The sequence below is a fragment of the Thyridium curvatum genome (assembly GCF_004353045.1).
Source record: "Thyridium curvatum strain D216 chromosome Unknown NODE_1_length_1224711_cov_81.814160, whole genome shotgun sequence".
NCBI classification, from domain to species: domain Eukaryota; kingdom Fungi; phylum Ascomycota; class Sordariomycetes; order Thyridiales; family Thyridiaceae; genus Thyridium; species Thyridium curvatum.
The window spans coordinates 159,456-183,211 of record NW_022156756.1 but is presented as its reverse complement, the minus strand read 5'-3'; the positions used below and the strand labels follow the sequence as shown (position 1 = coordinate 183,211).

Here is a 23,756-nt window from a genome sequence, read left to right as displayed (position 1 = left end):
AATCCATCCTCCCTTCCTTCATTCCCTCCTTCAATCCCTCCATGCTCCCTTTCACGCCTTGCTCCGTTGCTCTGTATATCGACTAGGCCAGGTGAGGGACCACTGTGTTGGCAGCAGGGCACAAGATCCAGCAGTTGCTGTTGTCCTACCTCTCAAGTCCACGACACCTCTCATCTTCCCCCCTGACCACATCCCGCCACTACTCAGGCGGCTCTAGAGTCAAGAGAGGATTTCTGGAGCATGTGGCGCAGAGACTGTATGTGTAGCGGGAAACGATGATGAAGAATTCTCAAGCAAAGCTAGCCAGCCAACAAGCGACCCTCTCCAGCCCAGAACATATTCCCAATTCTAATCCGACAAAAACTCGTATGTTGTTATTGCTGCAAAATCAAGGGTACCACGGCAGATTAGGTATATCCGCTGCGGTGAGGGGGTGGTGAGAGGGATTCATCAGTCGGCCATCAACTTCCTAATAGTCGTACAATGGCCAGACTAGACGAGTCAAATCCAGCTCGACAACAAAAACCGCTGTCAGGGTATTCATCAAATCGAGAAAATAAAATTCAAGCTTCCTCCTTCGTCTTCTCGGCCTTGGTGTCCTCGGCCTTGGTGTCCTCGGCCTTGGATTCTGTCGCCTTTGATGCGTCGTCGGTTGTCGATGTAGACGTGCTCTGAGCCTTGTCGGAATCGCCCGATTTGGCCTCTGCGCTGGCGTTGGCGTTGGCAGAGCTGTCCTCCTCTGAGTCGGCCTGGTCGTTGCCGGAAGAGGGCTTGGAGACTTGGCTCTCAAGATCCTTGTTCTCCTGATCGAACATCTCCGTGTCATCTGAGTCGGTCAGAACTTCTGTACCGTCACCAAGGAAGATTATCCGACCTCGGTAGCCACCAATGCCGAAAGGCTTGCCCTTGTTGTCCATATCGACATCATAACCGCTGTCGCTATCATCGAAGTTGTGGTGGACTCCCGGACCGCGGAACTCGGCTGTGGAAGACGCCTGCATTAGCCTCGATTCCGGGGAGAGTTTGCACAGCGCACTTCATGATGAATCCTCACCGTATTCCGGGGGTGCGCAGGGTCCGTCTCCGGCTGCGACTCTCCTGGCGATCTCCTCGTACCACTCCTCCTTGGTGCGTCCTCGCAAGAAGCCAATGATGACCATGGTCATGTTGTCGCAGCCTACACCACCAGTCTCGGAGTTGGAGGCCAAGCAGTTGTCCATCATGTTCTCGCAGATCTTATCCAGGTCCTGCTTCGCCGCAATGCCGCGTCGGACGAACTCGATCACAGCCTGCGAGGACTGGCAATCCCAGATACCTAGACCCCGGCCGGTTTGTTAGTATATGATCTCAGGGTTCTGGTTGGCTGCGAATACTGACCATCACAAGCAATGACCAGGAACTCGTCATCATCGCCAAGATCGTGAACAATGACGTCGGGGTACGCGGTGACAATCTGTTGCTCGGGAGCCAACTCGTGGCTCTTCTTGAACTCGAAGTCGCCAATAGCCCGGGAAAGGGCAAGGTTGCCGTTGACTCGGCCAAAGTCGACGAATCCTCCGGCAGCAGTGATACGTGCCTTCTCACCTGCAAGAAGCGAAGGGCGTCAGTCACAACCCTAGAAAGCTACTGACGATGGGTTTGCCACCGCAATGGACGTGAACTCGTACCTTCGTTCTGAGGCTTGTGGTCAAATGACAGGGGTTTGGCTCTGCCTTTGACACCCAGGACGCTCCTCGAGTCGCCGGCATTGGCCTAGTCCAGCAGTGTTAGTGACAAATTCCCCAGTCGGCGTAGGTTTGAACCCTGTCAGAAGGGGTCCACCAACATTGTAAATCTTGTCATTGTTGATCAAGCAGACACAAGCAGTGCAGCCTGAAACCTCCTCCTCGTACTTGGGATCTGGTCAAGGCCGGTAGTGTTAGCAGCCGTGCGATGTTGGGTAGGGCGGGGGATCGGCTCCCATACCGTTGAGGATTGCGCGGTCGGTGGCCAGAAAGCCGTCCTTGAGCGCCTGCTCGTAATTGCCAGCCTTGAAGGTATCCTGCTTCGCCACAATGTTGTGGATGTTGTCCCCAGCGAACAATGCAACTTTGTCACCGCCGTGGCCGTCGAAGACACCAAAGAAGGACAGTTGAGAGGAATGTTGCTTGAACGCCTCGGCATTGTTGGCGAGAAGATTCAGGACTGTGGTGTGCGAGTCCTCCATGCTAATTCGCCAGCCCTGCATGGCGGACACGCCGTAGATGAGTCTGTCATCCTCGCCTGAGGCGGACGTCTAAAGATGAACGCGCTTGTGTCAGCAAGGTGGTTGTTTGATGGAGTGTGCATTTGGTGGTGGGGGGCCAGGGAGACGAGGGGAGAGATGAGGAAATGGCGCTCAGCAGCGATCGTCGGCGTGGAAAGTGAGCGCCGAGTCAGACCGGAGGGCCAAGGCGATATCTTGCGAGAGAGGGAGATAAAACACAAGTTGACGCGCGCAGACATTGCGTGCACTGCAGCGATATCAAGGGGAGGGAAGAGGTGAGGCCGAGGCACACCGGGGCTGGTTGAGAGGGCACACGAGATGACGCACCTTTTCGACGACAGGCTCCGAAAGAGTCTGACCCATGTTGGCGACGTGTTAGACTGGCAGTAACACGAGGCTACTGGAGAGTCTGGGGAGGAGAAGAGGACGAAGGGAGGGATCTTTCGAATTTTTTCGTGTCGAGTGGTGACAACAATGACGTTGGGCAAAAGGAGGGAGGTCGAAGGCGGCGTCGGATGAGCTGGATTGGTTGGACGAGGTTTCTGCCTTTCTCTCACAAACCCGGTGCTTGCTCTGGCGGCGGTTGGTAAGGCAAAGGTGGTAGGGTAGATTGGTAGAGAAGGACTGAGACTGCGCAGGGCAGGGCGGGGTACTGGGTGGTGGATTGGCCGGAGTGGTGGAGCCTGGGCGCTCTGCGAGTCGGAGTGCGCGATCTCTGGCTCACAAAAACACCCACAAAGAGAGGGCGGCAGGCGGGAGAACTGCTTGCTGACAAGGCTAGGCCGACCTGACCTAGTCCAGGGCAGGGGTTAGCACAGAACCCAGCATTTTTTTATAGCTGTTTGAGGGTATTTTCTACAGATACAGTGGGGAGAGCGGTCAGTGCTCACCTGTCTGCTGGGGGGGAAGTTACGGAATATGCCTGCTGCCACAGGGATCGCTTTTGGTGTGATTGAACCGGGTCTGCACCGATGAGGCCTTCTCTATCTTTACCAAATCAAACGATATCAAAGAGACTAGCCCAATAAACGGGAATTGTTGATCTGGAGAAAAAACTGATTCACATCTGATCTCGGATCCGATCGTAAGGTGCGGGCGAACTAGGTAGCGCGTGCAGCAAGGGAAGCGTGAAAAAATCTCTGCCCTGGTCGCGTGGTGTAGGTCGGTCCAGAAGCCTCAGACGTGCTGCTCGTTGCTCTTTTGGGGCGAGGGATGGGGGGGGTTTAGAAAGCACAGGCCAAGGATGGACAGTGGGCGGATGGCTTGCACCTGTGTGCGCGGGTAGTGAGCAAGCTCGGTATTGGCCTTGCTGCAGCGAGCTGCAAGCCTGTGTGGGGTATCTCCAAGATGGGTGACAGTGGCGGCTAAGCACGAGTTGCACAAATCGCATGTTTTGCTTGTTTCTGCTACTCCAGGAAAACAACACGCAACGCAAAAGGACCAAATAGTAAGCAGGCTAGCAGATCATAATAGAGACTTGAACAGAGCCAGCAGTCCATGACGACGACGACAAGCAGGGCCACAACTCACTCAAGGTTCATCTTCGTTTGGACCATCTGCAAGTGGTCAAAACCAGCAACCAAGGGTACCTCAGATCTAGTATGCAACCCTAGTGCTCTCGAGGTACACAATGAAACACCCTTCCCCATATCTGTTGGGGTCACCAATCATCTCTTGCAGCCATGCGTCGCATATGACCATCCTTCACAACAGCCATCCAGTGCAGTGCATATTGAGGTATGCCTGGCCATCCATCTAGGCATTTTTACTTCAATCAACATGGTGAACTGGGCCGCAATGGGCTTCCCACACGAAATGCATCATTGACTCCCACTGCCCGGACAAGCCGCCCATTATTGCAAAAGAACATCTATCATTGATTTCTAAATACAAAAATCTGCCCGCTCGTGGTATCACTCTATCTCGAAAATACGTATGCATGACATTAAACACATTAAACACGGTGGAAGAAGAACCTCCCCGACCTCTCAATCATCCACCCGCCCGCTTCATATGTAAACTGCAAAATCCTCGTCCTCCTCGCTGAGACGGTCGATCGACCCGCTCCGGCTAGACGCCAGCTTCTCCAAGTACTCGTTCTCGTGGTATCCTTCGTCGTCTCCCAGCATGTTATTGTTGCTCGGCCTCGAGTGCCGTGAGCCCGGCTTGCCTGAGCCGCCAACGCTGCTGCTCATGGTCCGCGGCGACGTCACCTGCACCTCGGCCAGCGGCGCCCTCCCGGACGCCATCCACTTGCCAGACCCCTGAGACCCGCCGAACGGCCGGCCACTCTCGTCGCTCCCGGTGCCGCTGGCACTCATCAGCGCGGTCGCCGTGGGGCTCTCCACCACCACCGTCCAGTTCGGCTCCGACGCGGACCCGCCGCTCGTCCCGTCTCTCGCGCTGCCCATCTCTTCGCCCGACGCGACCGTCGTCCACGTCCGCGACGGGTGGAAAGGCGAGTTGCTGACCAGGTCCTCGTAGCTGATGTCAAAAGGGTTTCTGCGAGTCACGGGGACGCTGAGGGAATCGGTGGTTGTGGTGGCCATCGTGTCGCCCCTGGCCAGCCTTTGCCTGCTGAGTCTCGCCGTGCTCAGTGGCGGGATCTCTGGCACCTCGTCCTCTGGCGGAGGAGGCAGCTGGCCGCTGTAGGGCCCGTGCTGGGGGCGGTGCCTCTGAGAACCGCCAAAGAAGCCACCGACGTCGCCTTCGCCGCGCCGGCTGACAGGCCGAGAGATCGTGCTCTTGTCCACGATGCGGAGCGGGCGGGGCCTGGCGAGTATGCTGTCCTGCTCGTCGCCGTTGCGACCTGCCGTCTTATCGGCAAAGGTATCGACGGTTGTTGCGTTGGCTAGCTTGCTGTGCTTGAGATTGCTCATGAGCTTTGCCGCGTGTCCCTTCATCCACGGTTTCGGCGGAGGCTGCTGCTCAAGGTCGCGGGGTCCCTGTGGTCCAAGCCTTGAGGCTGGCCGAGTGGGTAGTGCTTCTGACGAGGCAAAAGGCGAGTTCTCGTGACGAGCCCCCACACTCTTAAGAGACAGAGGAGCTGGGCTGTCTCCGTACGCCATGTCCGGGGTGTGCTGTATGCTTGACGTTGCCGGCTCCATGACCGGGACATTGACCTCAAGCCCATCTCGGAAGGAAGTATCTCGCGAGCCATTGCCGAGCAAGATCATCGAGTTGGCGTCTGACATGTCCTCGTAGAGGCTCATGTCAGAGAGCTCACTTCTTGACTGTGTTCTCTGCGCCCGCGACAGTGATTGAGGCATCACAGCTGTAGTAGCCCAAGATCCCCGCTCGGATATGTTGCCTTCACTGAAGGAGCGCATAGTGGCCGACCTTGCGGTGCCTATGGGCAGTGGTGGTACAGGCGGTATGTCCTGGTGAGACAGCGACCTTCTGAGATTGTTGGGCCCCGTTGAGATGGCTAGACCGGTTGTATCAGCTCCAGGTCCCTGCCTTCCGAGGTCATAATGGCGGTTCACTTCGTGCATAGACGAAGCGGCCTCACTACTGCCACTCGTGTACACGAAGCTGCCAGGGACCGGACCAGAAATATCCTTTCGCTCCACGGCCTGCTTCTGCTTTTGTCGGCGTCTGCGGCAAAGACAAAGGAGGATGGCTATCAGGGCAAGCAGTAGTAAGAGAAGGGGGATGAGCACTGCCAGAAGAATGGTGCGCGTACTCGTCGACTTTGACCCTTTGTCTTGAGACGGCTCTGAAGTCGGTGAAGAAGACGAGCTGCTTGTGCCTGATGTTGCGGAGCTAGTTGGGGTGGCGGTCGCAGTGGAAGAGGTCCGGGTGCTGCCTACAACTTGCATGGTCAAGGTCTCTGTTCCAGTCTGGCTCGAGCTTTTGGATTTCGCCTGCACAGAGACCTTGATCTGAGAAAGTTGGAGAGAGCTCGGGGCATCGCCAGATAATGTCATGGACTTGGCGTCAAACTTGATCCAGTCCTGCGACGGCTCACTCTGTACAGTGACATCAACATCTGACGGTTGGCGCAGGTGCGTACCGATGTTGTAGGTGAACGATTTTCCGGGCTCAATGCTGATACCGGGTAGGGCATCGAGAAAGAGGTCGCTGATCATCGCGACCTCTACCGTCACGTTGAGGGTGTTGGAATACGTGTCCGAGAAGATGATGGCAAACGAAGTGTCTGTCGCACCGGCGGGAGGTGTGCCACTAATCACCCAACTGCTCTTGTCGAAGGACAGCCAGCTTGGAATGCCCGGCGTCTCAATAGAGGCGATATCCGCGGAGGTTGCAATCTTGCCATCGATCTTGACATTCTGCTGAAGGCCCGTATACGTAAGTGGAGCTCCAGCCGTCGCATTGAGCTGCACCAGCGTGCTACTGCCGGTCGATATCTCACGATTACCGACGACAATTGAGAAAGGAATGGCGACGCCTGCAAATCCAACGATATCGGATGCGACCAGCTGAAATCCAAACGTCTGCGGAGGCTCTACCAACGAGCTCAGCGGCGGCGTCGTTCCCTTGAATGCGAGGTTGCTGACATCAAAGGTGATCCACGAGGGCAGGGGCGCATTGTCACCCGATACCGCATAGTAGTTCAAATCTGGCTTTGAGAAGGTGTTCTTTGCGAAGGCAAAGGAAAATGGCCTGTCGGGGTACGAGATGATGGAGGACGGGCTTGAAGTGTTCCCAAAGCTAGAAATCTGCTCAGACAAGGGCACCTGGATCTGTGGTCCTGCGTTCCTGCACACGACCAGAGTCGAGCTCATCGTCGTAGAGCCAGAGTTGTCGGTCGCCACCAGTTCTATGGGCACTCCCACGACCTCGCCTTGGGCGACATCGCCATCCTGCGGCGTGCCATAGAGTCGCCGACCGCTGCTGTCGATGGAGAGCCAGTTCGGAGGGTTGGAGAGAGTATAGGTGATTGCCGACTGGGAGGTGAAGGTTATCGGCGAGAAGACAAAGGAGAATTGCTGCGCTATCCTTGCGACCGGCGGCACCTGAGCATTGATGGGGAAGTTGAGGGTCGGAGCTGCCTGGCCGAGCGCAATGATAGCCATTGCTATCCAGAGGACCGAGAGAGATGCCATCACGACGACGAGGTGGCGATAGCAGCGCCCACGATCTCCAAAGCTGTTGACGACAAAACCCGGGACGGCTGTTTCGTATGATTCATACACATGCACAAACAAAAGAAAGTCAAAACATCATGAACCACGAGAAAGACAAACTCCTTGGACAAACACTCGTTCCGCCAGAGGGGAAGTGGCTGGGTATGATGCGTGCACACCGGCGCGGAGCGCGTTGCCTCCCTTGTTTCGCACGCCCGAGGGAGGCTGACGGAGAGCAGAGGGGGTGAAGACAATGAACTACACATCTTCGCCCCTAGAGAGCAACCTCTTTGGGAAGGAGGGGCGGCTTCTAGTTTCTTCAAGGCGACAAGATCGACTTGGGAATATAGAAGAGCCATGCCCAAGCACGAGACTATGGGCCGGAGTTGGGCCAACATTCCAGCGCCTCGAGAGGGCTGGCGCCCCTTGCCACGCCTGCCACGAGCGCTTTGTTGCGCATCATTCAGTCGTCAATTGGACTCTGGCAGGTCAAACCCAAAGAAAAAGGACAAAACAAACTCAAAGGGCCTTCGGCCGATGCCGAACAAGAAAATGAGCCTCCGACATTGAAAACCCATCTATCTCATGAGGAAGAGCTTATCGAGGTTGAATGTGATGCCTCACGACAGCGGCTCCACAGCGGGTGGAAGGACAACTCAGCGCTGGAGCAGCCCTCCGCTAAGCCTAGACCAGCCTGAGCCCAGCACGCTCTTCGGGGGGTTAGTGATGCTTTAGGGCTAGCGTCTTTTGCATCGTGTGCAGCAGATTCGGTTGTCCCCATCTCACTTATCGGTAGACACACAAAAAAAAAAGTCCAAGAAGGGGCGCTTGAGAAATGTCTCAAGAGATAGTGTGCAGATAGGTCAGCAGAGGAGTGAAGGGAAAAGCATGGCGTTCATTTACCAGACTGGCAGGCTTCTTCAATAAATTCCCAATACCTCATCTCCCCGCCCTTACACAGTCAATTCCCCCTTTGGGAAACTCCACCCTTTGCAGTTCTCCAACATGGTGGATCTTGACAGGACACCCAGCCCAGAGTTCTCTCCCTGGGCCATGGGAGAGGACTTTGCGCCCTTGCCCGAGTACAAGGTCGCCACTGATACAGTCCTCGATTTTGGCGGCCTGCTCCCCGCGCCGTTGAAGCTACATGAAGATCTATCCTCAGGATGTGGCGGCCAACTCTGGCCGGCCGGCATGGTGCTTGCCAAGCACTTGCTCCGATACCACCAGAAGGACCTGCAAGAGGCAAGGATGTAAGCCATCCTCTTCTTTCTCCTTCGTTTCTCAGAATTTTCCTCATTTGAAGCTTTCTAGCGCCACTGTCCGTTGTGACTAGCCTCTGACAGCCGCTGACAGTGAGGTAGACTCGAGCTCGGTGCGGGTGGCGGTCTCGTAGGCCTGTCGGTAGCCCTGGGGTCCAAACTCCAGAATCCCTTGTACATCACCGATCAGGAGGAGATGTTCGCTCTCATGGGCCACAACATCGAACTAAACAACCTGCAGGGCCGGGTCGAGGCCAGACTGCTCAACTGGTAGGTGTCTGGGTGTTTGCATCCAGCCGGGTCATCTCTTTGGCCTCCCATATCCCATATGGTCCCACGACTCTTGCATCCCTCTGTTGTGACCCAGGTTTCTAATGCTAATTCTTTGCTTTAGGGGTGAACCATTGTCGCAGGAGATTGTGGACTTCAAACCGGATGTCATCTTGGCTGCTGACTGCGTCTACTTTGAACCTGCCTTTCCACTACTGCTTGCCACGTTGACAGAGTTGTTGACGCTGTGCCCATCGACTACCATCTACTTTTGTTTCAAGAAGAGGCGTCGAGCCGACATGCAGTTCTTGAAGAAGGCACAGAAGACCTTTCATGTTGTGGAGGTTGAGGATGAGGACAGGCCCATCTTCAGTCGTCAAGGCCTTTTCCTTTACACCTTCACCAAGAAGCAATAAGCGGTCTTACCTTGGCATTCTACATGGAGTTGAGCATTGGATCGCCGGTGTCGTTCATGAAGTCTTGTTTACCAGCATTAGATTCCACATAGCGCGTCATTATGAATTGAACGAATTCTGAATCTGATATCGGGATAAGTGGCGCTTATTCTAGTGATCAAGCCTTCTAATTTTCCTGACTTGGCTGTATAACTGGGTATAGAATTAATCTTAAGATAAGTATATGGTACTGGCTGGACTTGTGTATTACCTTGCAACCTTGAGAGAGAGGAAAACTCGGTTAAACATGATTGCACTTTCAAAGGGGGGACACAAGCATGTAGACAGCTTTGACGGCCAAGTCAGACCTACCATAAGGTGGGTGCACAACAGTGAGGAAACTAGGTTGGGCCACTCTCTTCTCTTTGATGCACCTGGCACTTTGCATGCTGCAAGAGGGTTGGCCAGTACTACCAGGCAAAGGCCAATCTGAACATGTCCAGGCAATCACAACTTGAAGTGAACTTGCCTAGCTGCATGCAAACCACGAACTGCACATGCCTTGCATTGAGCCATCCATCACTACTTGCTTTACTGGAGGAAGGGTGCATGCTTGATGTCGCACCGTCCTTTCATTGAAGGGAGCAAGAACATTGATATGGAGAACCAATCCAGTGATTTCGCTCCGCCTTTACGTCCTTACCTGACTGAGGTACCTACAGAGCTGCCGAGTCAAGTCCTACAAACTTGCATGCAGGGGCTACACGTGATTGATGCAGTGTCCAGGCCAGTCACAACCGTGTGTGTCGAGGGACCGATTTTCCCTCACGGCTGTGTGTTTTGAAACACGCGGCGTGCTGGCAGGAGTTGTTGGAGGGAGCCAATCGGCGCAAGCTGGAAGTTGGTCGTCGGCTACCAAAATAACTGCTGCATTGAAATTGTTGGACGATCAGCTCAGGGGAGGGCAAGTGGTGCCCTGGTGCCCGGAAAGCTTGGTGTGGGCGCATTCCAGGAACACCAATCACAGACAGGAAATCTGCACCCAGCCCCGTTCAGCCAGTTGGACCAAGCGGAGCAAGCCTCGTAACCCCCCTGTTCAGCACGAGCTTCCAGGCCTTTTTTCCAGGGGACACAGTGGGTAAGTGCGAAAGGGGACTGGTGGAGATGGGGCGTTGTCCCTGCACTTGGAGAGCCCTTACAGGTGGTTAGGCCAGCGCTCGGCAGGTACCAGCCAGCCTAAAGCGCAAATCAGGGACGGGTAGTGGAGCCTGGGCTCCACCACCTCCCACACTGCCTGCCATTGTTACCCACAGCAGGCCTCGTCTCGTCCTTGCCATTCGTCAGCTATGTCCTCCTCGCCCTCTCTAGATAAATCCCGGTCTCCTGTCCTTGGACTTCGGGTTCTCGACGCTCTTTTTCACTCATCATCTTCCGGCTTCAGTTGTGCTCTTCACTTTCATTCACTTCCTCGAGCAGGCTCACTGAACACCACATTCATTTCCACCACTGTCTCACAGACCTCTGTGAGCACTTGATCACTCCTTTGCCCAACGACTGTCTTTTGAAAAGCCCAGCTTCGACCAGGACCCCACACAGCCGCACTTGACAACTGACCTACATTCCTCAATCAAGCCTCAGTCAACTTTGTGGTTTATCTGCTATTTGCCCAAAAGTCCTTGTGTGTCTTTCGCCAGTCAAACAATCATTTACCAAGTTCACAATCCAAGCTACCAACATGAAGTCTGTCGCTATTCTCTGCGCTGCTTTGGCCTCTGTCGCCATTGCCAAACCCCATGGCAAGCATGCCGCTCATGTCAAAGCCCACAACAAGCGCGCGCTTGTGACTGAGTGGGTTACCGAGTGGAAGACGGAGACTGTCGTCGAGTTCATCGACGTCACTGCCACTTCGTACCTCACCCAGGGTGCCGCCGAGACTCCTGCTGCCAGCCCTGCGGCAGCCACCAACGTTCCCGGCCAGTTCTTCGAAGGAGGGCACAGCTCTGTTGCTCCTCCCCCTCCCCCTCCCCCTCCGCCTGCCTCTCCCTCTTCTTCTCCGGACACCGCAAACACCCCTTATGTCGAGCCGCCCAAACCCTCCACCCCTCCGGCCGTTCAGAGTCCTGTTTACACACCGCCGGCCCCGAAGCCTGCTCCCCCTGCAGAGACCCCATCCGTCGCTGCACCACCTGCCTCGTCGACCTACAGCTCTGGCGGCTCTGGCAGCTCCGGCGCCTCCAGCAAGGGCAGTGGCTCTAGCCTCTTCACAGGCGCTATGACTTACTATACTGTCGGAATGGGCGCATGTGGCTTTAATGACGCCGGCAAAGACATGACCGAAAACATCGTCGCCATTTCCAAGGATCAGATGGGCGAGCAGAGCAATGGCAACCCGCTCTGTGGCAAGACCATCACCATCACCCACGGTGGCAAGTCTGTCCAGGCCACTATCCGCGACAAGTGCATGGGCTGCGCCTCTGGCGAGATCGATGTCAGCGAGAAGGTCTTCATCGACATCTTTGGTTCGCTTGACGTCGGACGCAGCCCCGTTGACTGGACCTTTAACTAAGGGCGTCATTCATCGACCATGCCTTGCCTTGTCAGCCAGACGTGTTTCCGCCTGCACCCAGGCCTTGAACCAACAACACGTTGCAAGCGACGTGCTTATGCTTTTATTCGACAATGAGTATATTTGAGCGTCAAGGATGGTCGGTCTTGATCAATGAAATGTATGTATGGGCGGCGCTTTTTTCCAGATTTTGGCCAGCTTCTGGCATCTTCACACGACATGAGCCCAAGAATGCTCCGGGCACAAAGAAACAGAATGGGAAATCTTTGGGGGGTTGCTTACCTTTTGGACTGGGCTGGGCCTCAATGACGATATAGACTTCACTTCTGCTGTACATACCTAGGGACCCCAATCAATGAAAACAAGTCGAAACATTGAAGGCACGGTTCCTCGTTCCTGGCATATCTTTCGGTGTCCATGCATGCCTGTTTCTGCCCATGCCTAATGGAGTGCCCACTGTCTATGTGGCGATCACTTCCAAGGAGGGCTCCTACCTATGCTTCCAGCACTACCAAGGTAAGAGCCTGGGTTGATGCTTCCAGGGCCGTGGGGATAATTAAGACCTAAGTCGAGTAAATGGGCAGAGGGGATCGTTCCAGCATACCCTTGCTTGGTTGAATGATGATGACTCGTGAGATAGCATCGACGGAATCGATGGGATCCGAGGTCTCCTTGACCTATCAACATTGCTGATCAGATCTAGTGTTGCCGGGGTACAAAATCCTCATTCGGGCTGATCGCTGTTCTGAATCTTTGAGCTAGTGAAAGAGGGCACTTGTATACCTCAAATTCCTTCCGAGTACTCCTGCGTATGTGTCAGGTGGGTTGGTCAAGGAGGAATTCATCCTCAAGGTCTGGCAGATTAGATCGGCAATCCTGACACTCGCCATATCCGTGATATCTCATCACACATGCCAAACAACAACCAACCCAAGAAGGCCTATCATACCTACTGATGGAATCAGAAAGGAGGTACTGGCAGCAAGGGACTGGCTTACTCGGAAGCGTTAGGCGGGCAGCATGCTGTCGAAACTGGCGCTTTTGCTCACATGACCCGAGGAAGTCGTCAACCGGGACGCAAAGGACAGCAAAAGGAACGGACGATGAGCAGGTGAGAGATACTGGCGTCAGCTGAGCCGGCACAAATGCCCTCTCTTAGGGACATCCTCGAGTCCTGTACGAGCCCGCCAAAACATGACTTCGGAATACCCTGTACGAGCACCGCCCTACTCCGTAAAGGGACTATCTGAGACCCAGCTGTGAGGTATGGTGGCGTAAGAGTCTAGTCATCTTGGCATATTTGGAAGGTTCTGCTTTTTGTGTGAACGACTGGCTGATCATGGTCAAGGAGTGAGCCTCAACTATACCGGTATGGGAAGACGCTCAAAGATCATAATCTATCTAGGTACTCTTACAGGTCTGGGAAAGCAATTACGTACAAGGCACTTGGCCTGGCCTGCGACGCAGCTCAAGGGCGTGTCCTGCCGAGCGTATTCTATGTGAGATCGTCCAAAGTCTCCTCGAGTAGTCCTTCATGTCACTGGCTCGGTCTCAGCTCTCGAACTACAGCTTCGACTTGCGACTCAGACAACGGTGGTCCAGTAAACTTTCTTACTCGAAGCTTGTACTTGTTAGATCGGCGAATTTACATGCTCGTACGTGTTGTGTTGGGGGGGCCATGAGGTGATAAGTTCGGTAATAACGGTTGTATCCACCACCACTCATGGACATATGGGCAACTTTACTCCGTACAGTCTAGCAACTTCCTGACAATTCTACGAGGCTCGAAAAGCGCCGTCGTCCGTTTTGAGCGCAACCAGCGAGAGACAAACGGCTGATCTTGCTTTTTTTTTCTTTTTCTGACCGTCATGTCATGCTTCAGAGACATAGGCTCTGACAGGTGGATCAAGCTGGTCCTCATCTGGAAAGTTGTCTCGAGGCGTAAATTCAGTGTGGCTGGCATGGACTGGCGCCACGAAAGGCATCCATATGGAGTCTCATCATTATCGCCCCTGCTTAGTTACATGGCCTGGAACGCTTGCTCCACCAGGGACGAACTGTTCGACTCATCATGACGAGAGCTTTTTGCTCAACAACATGCACAATCCACCTTGGCAAGCAAAAAGGCCTGAGCGATTGGCAATCGTATGATAAAGAGCAAATCTCAACAGCGGTTCTCCATGGCGTAGACAGACACGCAATATAGGTTATCAACGATGAAGCCGTTTCGTTTTTGGCTTTGTATTCTGAAGCGGGGTCCGGAGAAGTCTAAATTCCAGCTCGTTTTCCTATTCCCGGCTGCTGCACCCGAGACTCGTCCGTACTTGGCCCAGGGAAATGCCGACACGGACTGCCGTTTGTTGGGATGAAACGCCGGTGTTCTCCGGCAAACTCAGAAGGAGGATGTTTGTTCAAAAGTCTGGTCGGCGCCGTCTCGGCCGAGCGATGTCCAATCCCATCCCGCGAGTACCTTGCTGCTGCACGTGGTGAACTCATATATATGTACTTGTTGATGTATTGGAGATAGCAAGGGAAGAAGAAAGAACAAAAGCTCGTTGGGGATCGGCGCATGACGCCGTTGCGAACCAGCTCCAGTTGCCCCATCCGTTGATGCCGCCCTATTGCCCGCATACCACCCGGCCCCTAGATGTAGACGGCGCTGCGGTAGGGGCCGGTAGACTCCAAAACGGAGGGTGACTAGCGTTCCCTCTTTTGCGGGATTTGCACCACTGCAGGGCACCCAACGCCTAAAAACGCCCCGAATAACCTTCTTGTGAAGAGAGTAGTTCCGTCCGTCCCAAGACCGAGCCAAGTCTAACCCAAAAACCCACCAAAGACGGTTCCGCTCTTTTGCGTTTCCCACTCGATCCGAATGGCCCGCCGTGCGCGCCCTGTCGTCTTGCCTCTCTGTCCTCTTATGCAAAAAGACCGTCATAGTTGCAAAGTTCAAACAAACAGGTGAGCCCCCATCGAGACGCCGTACGCGAGCACAAAGACCAAAACACTAGATGCCGCCGCCGGTGATTATGTCCGAAAGCTGGGGGAGCTAAAGTCCGCCGGGGTATTTTCGCAGAGTAGTAGTAGTAGTAGTAGTAGTAGTGTTGTAACACCGATGCCGTTTTTCTTGTAGACGAAAGATCTGGTTTATACACGTTTTCACATCTGATAGTTTGCCGTCATGTTTGGGTACGTGAATAGGTCCAAGTCCAGGCCCACTGGTGCTTGTGCTTGTACTGCTGCTGCTGCCGCCGCCGCCGCCCTAGGATCGAAGGGCATTTCTGCGTAGGGTTGGTCTTGGTACTGGGTGCTCTTGAGCTTGCCGTACTCGGCCTGCAGTTGTGCGTAGGCTTGCGTGAGCGTCTCGTTGCGCTGCTTGGCCTCTCCGAGCATCTGCTCTAGGTCCTTGATGCGCTGGTCCTTGCGCTCGCGGTATGCCCTTTGCGACGCTCGGTTCTGTGCTCGGCGGCGCTACAAGAGGCGGGGAAAAGCCCAAGGTCAGCACGAGTGACGACTGGTGAGAGTGGCAAAGGCGGCACACTTACAGATAGAACTGAGGGAGGCGCATTCTTGTAGCGGTTTTCCCTCTTCCTCTTGGCCGGGGTCTTGGCTGGCGCTTCCGTCGGCGTGTCTGGGGAGGCCGTTTCCCTGTCTGGGCTGGGATAGACGTCTGCCGCGCTGAAGTCTGGGATGTACAACTGCATGTCGAACTGTTCATGCGGAGCAGGAGGGTCAGTCGTTGTCTGCCCCCGTGTGGTTCTCGTAGTAGCAGTTTTACATACCGATGAGCTCAGCGGGCTCTGGGACTCGGACGAGGTGGTGCTAAGATATTGCTCCGTGTCACCGTAGATGTAGGACATGGCGGGGTCCATGGACGACCTTGGATCGTGAAAACTGTTCATGGCTGGAAGTAGCGGTTTGGTGGCAAGTTGTGTATTATTTGTATTCCCGATCGTGAGGTGGTCTTCTTCTAGAGTTGCTAAGGACAAGATGGTCTTGGTAGTATGCTATGAGTGTTGTATTACAGCTGTGGTGAATGGGGTGAAGCGAGATGGGTATATATATGAATGTATGGGTGGTTGAATTATTAGGAGGGGTGCAAAAGCGATCAGGCTGTTGGAGGAGACGGGGGGCGAGGTTATATATATTTGTCTGGCAATGTGATGATAGTGGAGGCGCGAATGCGGTGGTAGGTAGCTTCACTAGTCCAGCATGCCAGACTGAGTTTAAGCTCGATCAGTGATGAGGGAGGTGTTCAGTAATCGATTTTATGTCCACCTTCTTCTACATCTGCAACCTCCATCTGACGCACACCAAGCCCAAAAGATGCAGGCAGGGTTCAGACGGGACGACATGAGGCGATGTACCCAGGTCAGCGAGGTACGTACCTCGTGGATACGGACCCGACCCTCGAGAGAGAGTCAGACCTCCAAGAAGAAGAAGGGTGTGTGTGTGAGGGCCACCTTTTTTTTGTTGCGGTGGATGTCGTGAGTGGACCTTGGGAGCGGACCTTGGGAGCGAGGTCTCTTGACACCACCCTCCTACTTGTAGCTTTGTTTCGCGAGGCCCGCCCGCCGGCTACCTTAAATTCCTACGAAGCGGTGCTGGGGTAGCTTTTGGGTGTCGGCCAGGGCCCGCCGAACCCGCATGGCAAGCATCAAATCAGACGTGCCTCAGGACCATGCCTCTCTCGTTTGGGGACACCTGGAAGAAGAGATGGGGACACAATTCGAGGCATCGTGGCAGGGTCATGTATTGTGCTTTGTCAGTTTCACTACACACTACCTAGATGGTTTGCTGATATCACCCTGTCCGGCACCCCACAGAACAGCCCGATTTGACATCTCAGGAAGGGACGCAAAGCCGTATTTGTGACGTCAAGGGCCTTTGGTCGGAGCATCGCGGATGGCGGAGGGCTCATGCCTGGGCTGCTAGACGCGAGCGCCGAAGAGCGCCCATCCCGGAAGGCCGAAAACGCCGGGAGCGACGCTTGGTCGTCTTTTGGCGTGCAAATTCCGGGTTTTAAGCGGATGTGTCTCTCCCCTCCAGGCCATCAGTTCCTTGCCGAGCCATCACCGAACAAAGCACAAGCTGCCTGAGAGAAACCCAATCACAGCTTTTGGCAAATGAAGTGATGGAGGGGGTGGCAGCTGTCTGTGTCCGTCAGCAACGACGACAGTGTAGAATCGTGGTGCACTGTTGCTTCATCATCATCATCATCAACAAAAAGAGAATAATGATCGAAAACTGCTTGCGACACCTGGTAAGACGGCCAGAAAGGGGAAATCGAGCTGACACCGAGGTGCATCCCCCACAGAAAAGAGTAACCCGCCGCCCTGCCTGCCGCCCACCATCACCCACACCCACCACGAGATGGAGGATCTGCAAACGTGCAGCGAGGGGGACACGACCTTTCCTCGGCTGCACATCACACCCTGCTTTCCGCAACTCTTTGTCAGCGATTCCACTGAGCTGTCCGAAAATAGCCCAGGACTTCACGGCGTTAATAGGCCCTCTTCGTGATCATTATCAAGCACCGGGCGGTGTCTGGATCAGATTTTAAGTAGGGTTTGTTCGTACATTGCGCCACTGGACTCCCGGGCTTCCATTCCCGCTACCTGCCTCCAATGCACACTCACTGACCACCAGCCGGGGTCTCGCGCCAGGGGAATTCGATTTGGGGTTTACTGATCTGCGAGATGCGAGGCTTGGACAGGTTGAATTCGGTCTGTTGAGGGGTCTCGATGGGATGCCCTCGCGCCGGTCAATAGCCTACATGGAGCCCGACCAGATGTCGAGCTGAGCGGCACTGCCCTGTCCATATTGCTGGATCTGACTTTGATGCATCACTCATCACCTGCAAATCTTGGTTGGCGGGTCGTCTAATCTTTCAGACGGACTGTCTCGACTGTCTACCATGCACTCGTTTGGATGGGAACAGTTCTGTCCAGACCGTTGCTTTGCATTGACCGGTTGCATACTTGATGATTGTAACCGCATGGAGACGCCGATCACCATCAAAAGGTCATGAGCGGTTGCTGCTAATGTTTGGATGCTTCTAGTGGCCTTCTAGGGGTGCCAGAGGAGTCTACATGCTGGTAGAATGCTTGCCCTACTTACAAGTACTTCGTTAGCGCCTGAACATGGCCGTTTGCTCATACAGTATTACCTAAAAAACCACTCACTTACACCAGCCGCCGTGCATCGGAGCATAGAAGACGATGAGGGGGCCCTTTCCCAAACCCCATGGCCAGGGTGACATCGCTTTTCCTCACCGAGTGTTCTTCCTTGAGATCATGCAAAAATCCTTACAGGCAAGTCGAGACTACTATGGATCTACCAAGTGTCGATAAGTTGGCCAACAGCCCCCTTCACTAGACTCCACGTCGAAGGCCTTAGTTATTTGCAAGCACAAGGCTTGACAAATGACCCATTGTAACTACTTGAAGTAACTTCCCTTAATACTTAATACATGGGCGGGGGGCTTATGTGCCTGCATCATGCCAAGACGGGTATGCCAGTGACATCCCCCCCCATGGCACCGTCGTCCTGACGCAAGACACCTCCTCCCCAAGTGCCCACCACCCAGTGCCGTGGGTGCCGTGGGTGCCATACAGATGATTTGCAACCTGCATCAGTGAATTCTGACCTGATTCCACTCCATGCTACTACCCTCTTAGAAACATCCCATTGCCCAAACTCTGTTGCATTATGTGCACAAGACGATCTCGATGCCCTCCAGAGTCTACGTATCTGAGAAAAAGCCGAGACTAGCGCGGGTATCTATGGTTTTCTGCGGCTTTGCAGGATGCTGCGGGTATTGAGGATGTTGCGGATATCAGCAGAGCTCTGGTGGAGCATCAACCGCCGTCTCTCTCCTACTAGTTGGGCACTCTCCGAGATCGTACGGCAATCGATCGACGGCATTTGTAGAATTAGATTTTTTTTTTTTTTGGCTCTCATTTTAAAGCACCCGGCTTCTTGCCTATCTGCTTGGTAGAGTACGTGGCTAAGGAAGTAATTTCCACGAGGACAAGATGGACCTGGTTTTCGAACCGTCTCATACCGGCGTTCCGCCCCCACAAGCGGCCGGCCGTGGTCCGGCTTTGTCTCGGCGGGCTTGCGCAGAATACACAAGCACATACAAGCCTTCTTCAGGCCCGCCAAGCCGAGGCCTGAGGCTTGGTCAAAGGAATGCAATACGATGGCATCAACATGCCCAAGATATTTTGAGAAATCCCCTTTGCAGACCGTACCTAGATAGGGAAAGGCCAGGGGGCGTAGGCACTGCCTCCACGCCTTGGGCTTTCTTGTAAACGACAGCGGCAGGTGCGGGCCAGGCCATTTTCGTCCAGCCCGTTTTGTGTTTCGTGAGCTTCGAGTTTCGCCGTCGCAAATCCTAAAATTGCCTTGCCCCAAGGATGTGCAACGCTGTTCACTCAATATAATCTCTCCCTCGGCCCCCAACAAGCTCGAGACCAGCGGCCGCTGATGAGAACGACGATGGTCAATCAACGGCACTGAGACCGCTTTGGCAGTCTCGATCAACCGTAAACTCCGCGGAGATCGTTGACGACTACCACTGACGAGGCAACCTACGTCGCCTTCTGCCAAGCACAGGGTAGCCCTGAAAATCGACATCACATGGCCCAGGGCTTCGGGCCACCAGGAAGTCTAGGATTACAAAATGCCTCACTCTCGAAGCACCGCAAACAGGGTTCCTTGGACTAGGGCCCTGCCTGCTGTTCGTTTTGAGTTGGAAAGCGTCCCAGTCGCGTCGCCCTTGCGAGGACAAGGGCGCGATGCGATCCGACTAATTACCGTGCCAGCGATCCCGGAAGCTCCACGCCGGTGCTAGCTTCGTGGGGAAAACAGGGCGTCGAGACCTTCTAGGGGCCTTCTGGAAGGGCAGCCAAAACAGAACTCACCTTGGGTCTCTCTAGCCTAAATGGCCGCACTCTCGTTATCTCCAGCAGCAGGCACCAGGAGGTATCGGCTTTGCTCGGCGAAGTGGACCACAACCAACGGTAGGGCAGTGGTCAACGGAAGTATCTGTACCTCCAGCACTTTGGACTGCCACGAACCATGTTCCTGTTCTGGACAGTTGGGAAGGGCCGTGTCTGGAGGAAATAGAGCGACTGCAGGCTTGCAGGCTGTCGACATTCCCGTGCGAATTCGTCATATTGCTTGTCACCGGTCTGTCCTCCTCCTCCCGCTTCAGGATAAGGTAATCCTACTATGGAGGCGAGACCGGAGACGAGGGAAGCAAGCAGCAGCATCATGACGTCGCAAGCTAGAGTTGCTTTGCATCTACAATCTCGCCCATCCTTCAACGAATACGGACATTCCGTTGGCATTGTCAAGCCCTTTCTCTTCCCAACGAGGGCCAACGCACATCCGTCGGGCGTCCTCGTGCTGAACGCATCCCTTCCCGTGCCTATCACCAACGAACCCCTCCAATCCCATCGCATCACAGAGCCTCGACACACCTTCCGGCCTGTGACAAAGAGTCTCAGGCTCCCCCATTTCCGCTCTCCCTCTCTCTGTCTCGCTCGCTGGCAGTGTCACCCTCCACCACCTTCCCGATTCCGACTGCCGACAAGACACGTTTTTCTCTATGCTAAAGGCTCACTCAGAGGGCCGCGGCCGAACCGGAAACCTTTGCGGACGCGCGCCCGCTTCCTGTCGTCGATTTGTTATTCGTCTTTTGTTTGGCCTGCGCCTCTCCCGCTGTGCTAGCTCAGTCCTTGGGGGCCAGGACTGGCCCTGCCCCGGGTCCAAGGTGCTGGGAGTGAAGACAGACCTCCCCTTGGTCGCAAAAGTGGCAACGCTGACAATACCTGCCGCTTCGTCTGACCACCAGGGTACGGTTCCCGAACGGCAGGGTTGCAGCGCATACTATTGGCCACCTCCCCTCTGGGCGGCATGACAATTCACTCTGCACTGCCACCCCTGGTCGAGAGGAGCGCACGCCATTGGCGCGCGAGGGGTGTGAAATGGTCTCGCCATGCATATGTATGCGCTTCCCGCGAGCCTTTTTCCCAACTCAAAAAGGGATCCAAAAGCTTGCTATCAATGCAGGTCAAAAAGACACACACACACACACCCAGGACCAAAAGGAACGACAAGCAGGAAGGAGCGGTCGCCGCCACGTGCGCCCTTCTGAGTCAGAGAAACGGGCAAAGATTGTCTATCTGTCTGCGAGCCATCCGGCGGTGAAGCTAACATTTCACACATCCGCGTCCGACGGGGGGGACGAAGGAGATATCAGGCCATACCCGAAGGGAGGGGGGAGAGGTGATCTACCGTTACAATACTGCGTGCAAGCCAACCACAAAACGCCGTGACATGATTGGGGGCGACCCCGCCATCGTTCTGGTCCGGAGATTGCTCCTAACAACGTGCCATTAACTTCGTAAGTCCAACGATGGAAGCAGCTGCCTGATCAAATCCCGCGCCGCATGCTTCTGTCAAGAGCAAACGGCGACGGTACCCGGCCCCCCCCCCCCCCCCTCCTTCGTAGGCCTGGAGCGTCCAGGAAACACCCTCCATGTTCCGCAGCAAAGGCAGCGGAATTGTTGGGGTGGCTCGTCCACCGCAGTGGGCGACTGACCGACTTCGTAGATAACAAGGGGTCCTCGACGGAAGCTGTTCATGCAGGCGGCACAGCCCGCATGCTGCACAACTCTGTGCCAGCTCCGGAGCTTTTCTGGCAAGGCGGCCTTCCGCAACCTCCGCCTCCCCCACCCTTTCTCTCCTCGTCTCCTCTGTTGCTACTACGCCCATGTCCCGAAGGCGTTGGGGGAAAGGGGGGGGGGGGGGGGGGGGGGGGGGGGGGGGGGGGGGGGGGGGGGGGGCGCCTGTCACACAACGAGGATGGTAGCTCTCTGCTCTCCTTGACTCATTTGGGGAGCTTGCGCAGGCCAGCCTGGGCCTGGCTCACGCCCGCGTCAAAGCCGATCTTCTTGCTGAGCTCGGCGCACTCGAGATACCGCCTGCGCGCCTCGCTGGGGCGGCCGGACAGCGCCTCGACGTCGGCCAGGGTGCAGAGCGCCACGGCGCACGCCTGGTCGCATTCCGGCGTCCGCAGCTCGCCCTGGGGCTCCCTGGCCTGCCTGCGGGCGTTTTGCGCCCACCTTCGGGCCGACTCGACGTACTCGCTCCGGTCCCTGGCCTGGGGCACCGTCAGCTCGGCCGGCTGGACTGTTGCACCGGCGGCTGCTGCTGCTGCTGGGGCGGAGGCTGTGCTGCCCGCTAGCGCCTGGCCCGGGGCGAGGACCGGGTGCTGGGCGTAGGAGACGGCGAGGTTGTTCACTAAGGTTGCGGGGGCGGAAAACGATTAGCCTTTTTTTGCTCGTTGCGGCATGGCGGCATGCGCACAGCGGATAGGGGTAGACAGGTATATATAATCAGTGCTTACTTAAGACGGCGCTGTGACAAGGGTCGCGGCAGAGGTTGAGCGCCTGAAAGAACAAGGGGATCGCGAGGTGGAACTGCGACCGCGACTCGTAGCTGTGACCGAGGGCTGTGCTAGAGAGTTAGTTTTCCACCGTAGATCGGTCGTGACCCGGGTAAGGTTGAAGGAATGCGTACCTTCGAGAGCGCCGCCGATCTCTTCGGGGCTCATCCACTTCCCTTCGCCATCCTTGGTGCCCTCTGTATTCCTTCGCTGCTGCTCCTTGAGGGCCGTTTCGACTGACCATGTCAGCCGCTCGTGTGCCAGGTCGTACTCGAGGACATGCTCGTCCGAGTAGAGCTCGCCCAGCTTGACGCTGATACCGACAGCCTTCCCAAGCAGTCTTGCCCTCTTGCCCCACATGGTCTCAACCGGGACGTCGGTAGCCTGTTGCTCCTGTCCGTTCGCAGAGCCGCCTCTGTCTGCGGCGGCAGGGAGAGCGGCGGGCGGCGGCGGCGCGGCGGGCTTGGGCAGCGTGCCGTCCCTGGCGCTCTTCTCCATGACCTCGACCCAGCGCCTGCAGTCGCCGAGGAGTACCTCGAGGATCTTGATGGCGCCCCTGAAGTTCTGCGTCTGCTCGAGCCACGCGGCCAGCTGGATCTTGATGCCCATGACGTCGTCGGAGAAGGGGTCCATGCGCAGCTCCTCGCACTGCTCCAGAGCTAGCTTGTAGTACTTGAGCGCGCGCGGCGGGTCGGGCGAGTAGTTGCTGAAGTAGAGGGCGCGGCGGAGCGACTTGGCGACGGGGGCCGGGTACCGCGTGAACTGGCGCGAGTAGAAGTAGGTGAAGTAGATGCGGACGACGTAGGCGAAGATGAAGATGAAGGCGGCGAGGCTGCGTGAGGAGAAGGGGGGAGAGGGATGAGGTCAGCAGGCGGCGAAGGAGCTGCAGTTTCGCGTGGGGGTGCTAGACTTACATGGCGAGTGCGAGGACGAGTTCCTCGGGGTTCTGGCGGTAGAGCGTCTTTAGGTTCCGGCCGCGGAATGCCGAGAAGAGGTTTCTGAAGCTGCCGCCGACGACGCGCAGGAGTAGGCGGCCGAAGGAGGGTCGCGGGGGCGGCGGCGGAGGAGGAGGCGGCGCTTGGCCATGGTGACCGCCGGTTCCCGAAAGCGATTGATACCGCGCATGGTGAATTGAAGGAAGGACGACCGTGGCTGTGGCTCTGAATGGCGCGGAAGCCAGTCTCGAATGCGATACTTGGACGTGGAGCTGCAGTCTGTGGGCGCCGCAGGGGAGCGGGCGGATGGCCACCCGAGCTCGGACGGGCTCGAGTGTTCTCAACATTGCTCACGGGTGGCGTTCATGCAGAGTGCGGTGCGCTGGTTGTGCCGGGTTGGTTGCGACGGGTTGGTTGTGATGTAGTTATGTTGGGGCCGTCTGCCGAGAGGGGGATGAGCTTCGGTTCAGACACTGGCACGGATGGATGACGATGCCGACGTGCGCCGACGAAGGAGCTTCCCATACTCTCCAATTT

General features: G+C 55.8%; 6 protein-coding genes across 6 annotated transcripts; 2 read left to right on the top strand and 4 right to left on the bottom strand.

The window, feature by feature from the left end:
• Positions 1-563: 563 nt before the first annotated feature.
• E0L32_000056 (uncharacterized protein) lies at positions 564-2,608 on the bottom strand (the record flags this gene model as incomplete). Its single annotated transcript, XM_031140124.1, has 7 exons — positions 564-982; positions 1,055-1,315; positions 1,378-1,584; positions 1,668-1,752; positions 1,826-1,899; positions 1,966-2,275; positions 2,573-2,608. The coding sequence occupies 7 exons, from the start codon at positions 2,606-2,608 to the stop codon at positions 564-566; spliced, it is 1,392 nt and encodes a 463-aa protein (XP_030997433.1).
• Positions 2,609-4,254: 1,646 nt separating this feature from the next.
• On the bottom strand, positions 4,255-7,314 carry E0L32_000055 (uncharacterized protein; the record flags this gene model as incomplete). The annotated part of the gene is made up of 1 exon (XM_031140013.1): positions 4,255-7,314. The coding sequence occupies one exon, from the start codon at positions 7,312-7,314 to the stop codon at positions 4,255-4,257; it is 3,060 nt and encodes a 1,019-aa protein (XP_030997432.1).
• Positions 7,315-8,340: 1,026 nt separating this feature from the next.
• Positions 8,341-9,283, top strand: E0L32_000054 (uncharacterized protein; the record flags this gene model as incomplete). The annotated part of the gene is made up of 3 exons (XM_031139902.1): positions 8,341-8,588; positions 8,700-8,867; positions 8,992-9,283. The coding sequence occupies 3 exons, from the start codon at positions 8,341-8,343 to the stop codon at positions 9,281-9,283; spliced, it is 708 nt and encodes a 235-aa protein (XP_030997431.1).
• A 1,714-nt stretch (positions 9,284-10,997) lies between these two features.
• E0L32_000053 (uncharacterized protein) lies at positions 10,998-11,828 on the top strand (the record flags this gene model as incomplete). The annotated part of the gene is made up of 1 exon (XM_031139791.1): positions 10,998-11,828. The coding sequence occupies one exon, from the start codon at positions 10,998-11,000 to the stop codon at positions 11,826-11,828; it is 831 nt and encodes a 276-aa protein (XP_030997430.1).
• A 3,156-nt stretch (positions 11,829-14,984) lies between these two features.
• On the bottom strand, positions 14,985-15,727 carry E0L32_000052 (uncharacterized protein; the record flags this gene model as incomplete). The annotated part of the gene is made up of 3 exons (XM_031139680.1): positions 14,985-15,296; positions 15,371-15,535; positions 15,608-15,727. The coding sequence occupies 3 exons, from the start codon at positions 15,725-15,727 to the stop codon at positions 14,985-14,987; spliced, it is 597 nt and encodes a 198-aa protein (XP_030997429.1).
• A 5,999-nt stretch (positions 15,728-21,726) lies between these two features.
• On the bottom strand, positions 21,727-23,566 carry E0L32_000051 (uncharacterized protein; the record flags this gene model as incomplete). The annotated part of the gene is made up of 4 exons (XM_031139569.1): positions 21,727-22,139; positions 22,246-22,350; positions 22,419-23,116; positions 23,199-23,566. The coding sequence occupies 4 exons, from the start codon at positions 23,564-23,566 to the stop codon at positions 21,727-21,729; spliced, it is 1,584 nt and encodes a 527-aa protein (XP_030997428.1).
• Positions 23,567-23,756: the final 190 nt, after the last annotated feature.